Below are 10000 nucleotides of genomic sequence, written 5' to 3' on the forward strand. Positions count from 1 at the left end.
GGGGGTTCCCCTGAGGAACATTTGGCAATCCTAGAGGAGATTTTTGGGCGCCTACAAGAACATGGCATCAGGTTGAATCCTGACAAGTGCATTTTCTTCCAGTCAGGACTCGAGTTTCTTGGACACTGGATTGACAAAAACGGCATTCGTCCCCTCCCTCAGAAGATGGATGCAATCATGGAAGCCAAGAGTCCCACCAATGTCACGGAGTTGAAGTCGTACCTGGGACTTCTCAATTATTATGGCAAGTTCCTGCCAAATCTTTCGACTACGCTGCATCCCCTCCATGACCTTTTGCAAAAGAATCGACCTTGGAAGTGGACGGAGGAGTGCGAGAGTGCATTTGTAAAGAGTAAGAAGCAGTTACAAGATTCCCCTTTGCTGGTCCATTATGACCTGAAGAAGCCGCTTCGGCTGGCCTGTGATGCATCGCCCTATGGCGTAGGAGCGGTTATCTCCCACGTTATGGAAGATGGCGAGGAAAAGCCTATTGCTTTTGCCTCTCCGACTGTCAAGGCTAGTGAGCGTAACTATTCCCAAATAGAGAAAGAGTCTTTATCCATTGTGTTTGGGGTGAAAAAGTTCCATTCGTATCTTTATGGCCGGACGTTGATTACAGATCATCAGCCGCTGGTCACGATTCTTGGACCGATGTCTGGTGTACCCCCATTGACCGCAGCAAGAATGCAAAGGTGGTCTTTAATTTTAGCAGCTTATCAGTATGAGATTGAGTATAGGAAGTCTGCTGAACATGCGAATGCAGACGCTTTGTCAAGACTTGTACCGACGTCTGTAGATGACCAAGAGGAGGAGGAGGAAGTGTATTTGATCAGTTACCTGGAAGAACTTCCGGTTACAGCCCGAGATATAGCGACTGCGACTAGAAAGGACCCTGTTTTGGGTCGTGTGTACGACTTCACTTTGCATGGATGGCCCCAAGCGTTAGATGATCAAGCGTTGCAGCCCTATTTTTCACGAAAGCAAGAACTTTCTGTCGACCAAGGCTGTGTGTTGTGGGGTTTACGTGTGGTTGTTCCTGAGAAGTATCGTGTTCGGCTGTTGGATGACCTGCACCAAGAGCATCACGGGATCTGTCGCATGAAGTCGCTGGCTAGGGGTTATTTTTGGTGGCCGGGATTATACGGTGCTATTGCTGAGAGGGTTCAGGGCACCATTATACCGTTGGAAATGGCCTGCCAAGCCATGGGAGCGCATCCACATTGACTTCTTTGAGAAGGGCAAGTTGAATTTCTTGATTGTTGTCGATGCCTATTCCAAGTGGTTGGAGGTGATCCCCATGAGTTCTATGACCAGCTTGAAAACCATTGAGGTTTTGTGCACGTTATTTGCACGCTTCGGAATACCGGAGGAGGTGGTTTTGGACAATGGGCCGCAGCTAGCATCTGAAGAGTTTTCTCAATTTTTGAAGCAGAATGGAGTCAGGTTTACCCGGGTTCCACCGTACCATCCCGCATCTAATGCAGCTGCTGAACGTTCTGTACAGTCTGTGAAGGCGGTTTTGACCAAACAAGTGCTGGATGGCAAAGCAAATACCCTTAGTCTGGAGCACCGCCTGGCCAATCTTCATATTCTAAATCGCAGCACACCTCACACTGTCACAGGGCGATCCCCCGCTAAACTTTTCTTGGGGCGAAAGATTAGGAACTGTTTCACTTTACTGAAACGAAACCTCAACAGAGCAGTGAAGGAGCAACAGTTGAAGCAGAAAGAGGACCACGATGTATGACGAGTGAAGTCCCGAGAGTTCAAGTTAAACGAAGTGGTTTTAGTTCGTAATTGGAGGCGGGGAATTGAAAGGTGGATTCCTGGGCGGATCACTCAGGTGAAAGGTCCCTGCACTTACCTTAGTTCGCTATGGGAACCAAATACGATTTGTTCATGTGGACCACTTGAAGAGTGCTCGCCATTTCCAGTCTTCAAGCTCTTGGGAGGGAGAGGGAGAGAGTAATTACGCCGAAGTGCGGAGTGCTTTGCTGAGTCCCTCTGAGTCACTGGTTAGTACATCCGGGGCAGGGGAGGTTCCGGATGCAGGCGACGCGGAGGAACACGGGACAACCGAAGTGACACACGAACCATCACTGGGCGACGCTGCGGAGAGAACAAGTTCCTCGGAGTCACCATCGTCATCACACCCAGCGCAGAGGTACCTGTGTCGCGAGAGGAGACCACCACGCAGGCTCATATGTGAAATGTGAACTGGATGAACACTGAACATTGCTTATCTATAAGACTTGATTTGTATTAGTTGCTGTGGTTTATGCTAACTCACTCATTTGTTTGGGAGGAGTGTAATATATTAGGTTCCAGACCTCTTATGTAAGTCAGGTTTTCGCACATGCGCGGTCATCATTAAAAGAATGTGAACTGGCACATGGTTCGGTTGTGTCGTAGTTTTAGACCTGAAATTTATTTTTATTTTTTTATTTACTTAATTTATACACGGTAAAAAATTCATCAGGTACAATTGCAAAAAAGAAATTTGTAAAATCCTAAAATCCTAAAATCTAAAATCCTAATCCTATTATTACATTAATTTACAAAATAAGCTACCTACAGACCTGATTTCCATGAATGCCGTGTATTTAAAAATTTTGATAGAGAAGGCGTTTAAATTGATCTATGGAACTAGATTCCCTAATGTTACGATGTAAGCTGTTCCAAAGAGTTGCGCCGCTGTAACTAAAACTATTTTTCATGTAGTTTGTTCTCGGAAACGGAACAAGTTTATTTGCCGAATCCCTCAGAGCATAGTTTAATACATTACGCGTTACAAATTTAGACGTGAGATATTCGGGAGCCAGACCATTTAAAGACCTGAAAACCATTAAAGCTTTCTGAATTTGACGTTGAGAATTTAAGTCTTTCCAGCTGAGTTTGTCAAACAAGGAATTAACATCAGCGTCATAGCTCGATGAAGTTATCACTCGTGGAGCACGGTTCTGTAGTTTTTGTAGCTTGTTAGATAATGTTTTACCACAATTACCCCAGACTAGGCTGCAGTAATCAAAATGGGGTTGAACTAGTAAGTTGTATATACTGAGTAAAGTTGATTGAGGCACAAATGTGTGTTAGATTAGACAATGTTTCGTGCAACTTGTCTTTCCATAGCGTTGCGAGACAAGTTGCACGAAGAATTGCAACAGCGCCGTAACTAATGCTTTTGAAATCTAGAAGGAGACGGTTACCCACCTATTCTACATGGACGCGTGATGTACATCCATGATGATGAAAAACTTAAGGAAACAGCGTTTACCTGTCGCTGAGGATGTTGGCTCTTCAAATCCGGTGCTGGCACAATAACCATAGTAGCAATAGCTTGATGGTATGGATGTCAGATTATAAACGTAAAATCCACTGCAGTTCCGAACACTGATGTAAACAAAAGTATCACAGGTGCAGCCGCGGCCAAAACACACCCTACGCACGACAGCGCCATCCTCGACAAAGGGGTGACCTCCACTAAGCCAACCTGGATAAACAACACCACAATGACACATCTTAACGCACGTGTCAGCCATTTGGTTTCCAGCCTCTCCGCCAAACCGGTGCCAGCCAGGCTTAAAATTGTCCTTGCAACCGTGATATAAACCGTCCCGTCTGTATGTTGCTGCTATACTGGCATCATTGAGGAATTTATAATCTGAACATTCTGAGGACAATTAACAAAAAAAAAAAATTATTAAACGTCATCGACTTTGTCTTTAAGAAACTCCCCTTGGATGAATCCTCTTGCCAAGTATCTGTTGAAAAAGAATTCGAGAGCCAATGCTTCTGGGAATGTGACAAGAGCCAAAGAGTTTTCGAAGAAGGTATCGTAGCTCATTGCTGAAAATCGTATGAACTGGAGTCGCGCTGAGACTGCTGGAACTATATAGTGGTGTCGCAGAGGGGGTAATATCTCTCAAAGGAAAAACAAACCTGGTCTGAATGAATTTTTCGCAAAACTTTGTCAAGATGATAGTTACATGGAGCCGTTATTCCTAGAAATCGATAGAGAAAAGTATCTATCGCTTCGACTCAATGAAACCGAAGTTATGCTAACCTTGTCGAAGATTAAAAAGATAGCATCAGGACCGGACAATGTGACCCTACTGGGTTTGGAGAGATAATGCTCTATTTTTAGCACCGATGGTTACCCTTATTTAAAACTTATCCGTGTGTTTCCATATATGGCCTGAGGCATGGAAAGAGTCTATCATCAGTTCACTTCCTAAGGTGGAGACATTTACGCAACACCAAGACTTTCATGGTATTAACCGTACTAAACCCCTGTTATTGCCAGGTGTTTCGAGAAAATTGTCTATCACAAATTTAGTAAACACGCGTTTGCAGAAAATCTAGGCCCGACTCAATATGCGTACCGGGAGGGATGAAACTGCACAGATGCTTTGATCAATATGCAGCATAACTGTTTGAAAGCGTTGGATGATAGGGAGTGTAGATATGTTCGTTTCTTTGGAAAGCATTTGACAACGTGAAGCTTAGTTTACTCAGTGATAAATTAAAGGCCCTTAACTTACATCCGTATATTACTAACTGGTATCTTAGTTTTTTACGAAATCGGTCAGTGTTTAGGGGTAGTACGTGAAGCTACTGCTGGTACAATGTGAACAAAGGCTCACCACAGGACAGCGTTAGTTGCCCTTATTTGTTTAATCTTTTTATTAATGATCTCGATCTTGTAAACTGTCCGGATGCTTCTCTTGGTAAATATGCTAATGATACTACGATGCAAGTTATTGTAAGTAAGGCCGGATCTGATTATGCTAGTGGTGTAATTTCTCAATACCTTGGCTGGTCAAGTACAAACTGTATGCTTTGCAATCTATCCAAGTGTAAAGAAGTTCATTCTAGTACTATGGGTAATATGGAGCTGGCAGAATTTCTGGTGCTGCTTGGAATGACTTTCCAGGGCAATGGCAGATTTACAGAACACATTAAACGAAACCATTTGTAAGCGAACAAGCGCCTCTACGTGTTGAGGAGCTTAAGGAAGGAAGGACATCACCAAGTGGAAACTGATCATTTATTTCAGTTTTTAGTTTTACCTAAAATTATGCGTGGTTTACCGGTGCATGCAGCCTCTGTGCCTGAACTTAATACGGTGCAGCAGTTCCTTCGACTTGCTTGAAAAAAAATTTACCTATCTCCTCATTTCCTCTATAATTTGGTTCCCAGAGTTAAAGAATCGTCAAAACGCCTAAGAACTCAAACAAGCCTACTATCTTGTGTTAACATGGAACGTTTTAAAGGTAGTTTTATTAATAGACTCTACTTTAAATACACTTTTACTTTTTAACTAATAATATTAAACAAGTAAATATAGGTCTAAAATGTATAACGCTTCTTTTGAGGTTACCAAATGAAAACGCACTGAATCTGTACAATCTGCAATCTGCAAAATGTGCGTTTTAACATGACCATTTCATTACCTGGTGGCTTTGTTGCTGGGGTGACAGGAAGGGTACTAGGTGAAGATGCTGTTAAACAAGAGAAATAATATCGTACTACTTAGTGACTCATTTATGCTGTCAGTATCCAATCAGATATTAACCATAATGCATTCAATTGACGAGTTTTCTTTTTTGTTATAAGTGCGCACTACAGAGTCCAAACCACAACGAGTGGGATTACGTACCCTGCTCTTCCCAAAGTATCTGGTTTCCTTAGGGACGTGAAGGGGGGGGGGAGAGGTAGCTGTTACTTCCGTTACCCTCGACCCACGCGGGGATATTTGAGTAGGTGTGACTCGTGAAAATGATTATGCTAGTTAGGTTTTTTTGTACCCGAGTCCTAGAAAGCCAATTAATGATTTTTAAGTATTAATTTTTGTTCAGGTTGTATTTCACCTGGATTTTAGTTGAACCACTTAATCGCTGCTCGATCGATCATTTGAATCACTCAATCTCTTCCTCACATGTGACCACTACACCAGAATGCTATTTCTACCTGATATATCAAGGTGCGTTCAAATTGTTGTTTGTTGCATGGTCTAGTTTAAGATTAAAAAAATAATAATAATAATAAAATAAGAAAAAAGCTATTAAATAGTCGTGGATGAAAGAAGCTCAACCTTGGGTCAACTGAAAGATATTTTCGATGTGTTCTTAAAAGAACAACGTGAACCTACGAGTCTATCAACTGACATCAACTTTGCTTGATATATCTCGCCTCAGCGCAGAATGGAATCACACGGAAATCTCTACTCAGATGTCAACGCAAATGTTCCCCGAAACACTTAGTCAAGCTGGTTGGTCACATGGCAAAATCTTGCCCTAAAGAAAGTTTCTGTAAAGTGAACAATTGCAGAGCTGGAAGAAAGCATTGAACCTTCTTGCACGTAAATGATAATAAAGAGAAACTGCAAGGCAAGGTTGAATGAACATCAACGCAATTGCAAGTCACTACTAACAATGGCTGCATTAATCGGGTTTAAAAACAGTGTATGTAGCTCCGCTGGGGCTGGCACAATACAAGCCACTGGGATGCCGAGTGAAAGCAAAAGATTGCAGCTTACTCGTGGAAGTTTATGCATTTCTAGATCCTGGGTCGAATACCACGTTCTGTACCAAGCGTCTAATAAATCGACTTGAAGTTCAAGGCCAACCTCGTTCCCAGGGTCTCTCTTCTCTGCCTCCATTGTCGTTGAGAGAAGACCCTGGTTCACGCTGGTCACGTGGCACTCGTCGACAAACATTTTTCCACTAGGGTAGTGTTTTCGTTATATTTTGATCCCGCAACCGCACCTGGGCGAAAAAATATTCGTTTAACAAGGCATTTCTAAAATAAAAAGGTCAAAAGAGCTGATGTTATATTCCCACAGGAGATGAATTCCCACAAAAGCGGTCAAACTAAAAGCAAGAGCTTTTGTGATCGACAAGACGACTTCAATGTCGAGCGGCGATTGACGTTCGCTTTAAAAAAATTAATTTCGTTAGTACCCAAAGTTGCTTATTCAGAACAAACACTAACATAACTCGAGAACTTAAATAACAACACACCGGCTGATCGCTGAATATGTTTGTTTTCCATGGATAACCGTTTTGCTTGCTTTCTTGCACGACAAAATCTTCTTTCCTTTAAAATTGTCGCAAACTATTGGCATTCTTCGTTGATCCGGACCTTCACACGGATGAAAACTTGAATAACGTGAGGATATTTTCTGTGGCGTCTGATCGATTTGACCACAACTTTTTTTCTTTCACATCGGGTTCCATATGTGTAGTACATAAAATACTGCTGTCAAACGTTTTGTCAATGGTTATCTGGCCACAAAATCAATTGCGTGCTGATTCCCTTCTTTGCAATGTCAACAAAGCCTACATTGCCACCCATCCCCTAACACACATTTCGCCAACCTCCCAGATTCTGGGAGACACGTGACCAGCGTGAACCAGGGTCTTCTCTCAACGACAATGGAGGCAGAGAAGAGAGACCCTGGGAACGAGGTTGGTGCAAGGCTACGAAGCCTGATCGTCACTGACCACTATGAACAATGACAACATTCAGTCAGATTGCGCCGTTGTGAATTTAATGGTCTACGAGAAGAACGCCTTAGAGTTATCAAGTGTTTATTCCTGTAAAAAATTGACGGCAAAAGATATTCCAACTCAAGCTGACGTGAACCAATCAATGGTCATATCTTAAGGGTACAAAACTGTCTTCCATCCAGTCTGGCAAAGTCGACCTGTTGATCGGGAATGCTGTTCCCAAAGCGTTAGAACCCAAACAAGTGAAGGAAAGTGAAGAGGGTGGTCCATATGCAGTCAAGACCGGGTTTGGATAGACTATCAACGGACCTCTAGATCTAGGGAGGAAAACATGTTAGCAAAACCACACTGTCAATCTAATCGACGCTAATGTTTAGCTTCGGGAAGAATTCAGGAGATACCGCAACATGGAGTTAAATGAAACAAAGATTTACGACGAAAGAACAATTTTACAATAAGTTGTTAAAGCTCTTAACATCATGGAGGATTCTGCGAAGATTGCCAACGGATAATATCATATTTCGCTACCTTGGCGTAAGTATTCTAGCCGACAATAAAGTTGTCGCGGAAAATCGTTGACATGTCTCGTGTAAGAAGCGACTAATCAGAAATGAAAAATTCCATGAAAACTACACAAACTTTATGAAAGACCCTCTCAGTTGTAGTGAAAGGCTGCTCCCAGAAAGTTCCTGAAGAGAAAGTCGAGTGCAAAGCTGGGTACATTTGGCACCTGCCACATCATCCTGTGATGCATCCTCGTAAACCTGACAAAAGGCGAGTAGGTTTTGACGGCGCCGCAAAGCATGGAACTGCCTCGTTAAACAACAGATTGATACCAGGACCTGATCTGGCAAATTCGCTCGTGAGAGTCCTGACGAGGATCAGAGAGAATGGCATTGCATTAATGGCAGGCGTAGAGGCCTTGTTTTATCAAGTGCATGTAATCCCTGAAGACAGCGACTATCTGCGTTATCTGTGGTGGTCGGAAGGATACATCAACAAAGAACCTGAAGATTACCAAATGAAGGTCCATCATATACGACTACCGGAGTTCGAATCACAGTGCATTCTGCGAGGAACGTCTCTACTCCAAGACCTATGTAAAAAGGGACTGGAATGGGGCGAAGCCTAGAAGATTTGCAAACGTGGCAATCGTGGTTGCAAGACTTGCCTAATCTGGAGTCGTTAGAGATTAGGGATCGCTGCTTTAATCGAGAGACTTTATGAATTTGTTTGTTATTACGTACGCCAGCTTTCTCTTCATCTCTTACCTGGCGGATTTGTGGCTAAGGTGACAGGAGGGGTACTTGGTGAAGGTACTGTTGAACAAGAGAAATTTGTTTATTTATTTATTTATTGATTCATATATTTGTTTAGTTATTTCCCCAAGTTACCAAGATAATGAAAAAATAATAATAATAAAAAATAAAAATAATAATAATAATAATAATAATAAAGAGAAAAGTGGCAAGGAAACCTAAACGAAACTAGGTCGCTTACATGAAATTAGGTTTCCTCACGAAGAACAAGGAGGAATGATCTTAAAATAAAAGCAAGAGGCAGGAGATCGCAAGCCAATTGTATATGAAAACGTATTATTTGCAGACAAATAATTCTCTTTTATGGATCAATATTTAGTAATAAAGAATTGCTTTAGCTTATTTTTGACATGTGGATGCGAGAGATGAAAAGCTAGTGATAAAAAACATAAATAGGAAGTGTATGATAGCAAATAAGTCAGTATCCAATCAGATGTTAACCATAATGCATTCTATTGACGAGTTTTCTTTTTTTTTTTTTTTATATAAGGCTTTCAACAAGGTGTTGGGTGTCAATCAACAAGACAAAGAGTTCCAACTTGATTGCGCGCTACAGAGTTCAAACCACAACGATTTGGATTTATCATTACGTACCCTGCGCGTATGTGATTTCCTTATGGTTGTCTACTTAACTACAAGGCGGAGAATGAAGAAGTACGGACAGACTCTTTTTTTACAAGTAGGTATTGTGTCTGACGAGTTCGAATCTAAGAATTCTTAGAATACTTGTTTAAAACATACAACGTTTATCTCGGGTCCTAGCCTTCACAGTCACAGATGTCGTTACAATCAACGTAATGCAAGGGTCTGATTTACCTAACGCGCTTGTTGGAGTACTGACGAGGCTCAGAGAGAATAGCGTTGCACTAGTGGCAGACATAGAGGCCATCATTTTATCAAGTGCATGTAATCACTAAAAACAGCGACTATCTGCGTTATCTATGGTGGCCAAAAGGATACATCAACAAAGAACCTGCATGAAGAGTACCAAACCGTAGCAAGGTTGAAGTTCGAAACCCTTACGAATTGGAGGCGTCAAATCGGTGTAAAGTCGCATTAATAATCGCACCGAGTTTACACGTGCTATATTTGAATTGCAACTTGAGCGTAGCAAAATTTGCATCTAGTTGCTACGACAAAAATCGCTTGTGTAAACGGACATTCAACAGT

At 42.0% G+C, this 10000-nt stretch overlaps 2 protein-coding genes across 2 annotated transcripts in view; both read right to left on the bottom strand.

Moving 5' to 3' along the window:
• LOC138036856 (uncharacterized) overlaps positions 1-8837 on the bottom strand; it is a 43776-nt gene extending 34939 nt beyond the window's left edge. Inside the window, exons 1-3 of the mRNA XM_068882919.1 lie at positions 8783-8837; positions 5454-5501; positions 3275-3670 (exon numbers count right to left, since the gene is read on the bottom strand). Coding sequence (XP_068739020.1) covers positions 3275-3539 — 265 coding nt within the window. The 5' untranslated portion in view covers positions 3540-3670; positions 5454-5501; positions 8783-8837. The remainder of the gene's footprint in view (positions 1-3274; positions 3671-5453; positions 5502-8782) is intronic.
• LOC138036846 (uncharacterized) overlaps positions 1-10000 on the bottom strand; it is a 178462-nt gene that overhangs the window by 127857 nt on the left and 40605 nt on the right. The window lies entirely within an intron of this gene.

The sequence above is a fragment of the Montipora capricornis genome, unplaced genomic scaffold, assembly GCF_036669925.1.
Source record: "Montipora capricornis isolate CH-2021 unplaced genomic scaffold, ASM3666992v2 scaffold_506, whole genome shotgun sequence".
NCBI classification, from domain to species: Eukaryota; Metazoa; Cnidaria; class Anthozoa; order Scleractinia; family Acroporidae; genus Montipora; species Montipora capricornis.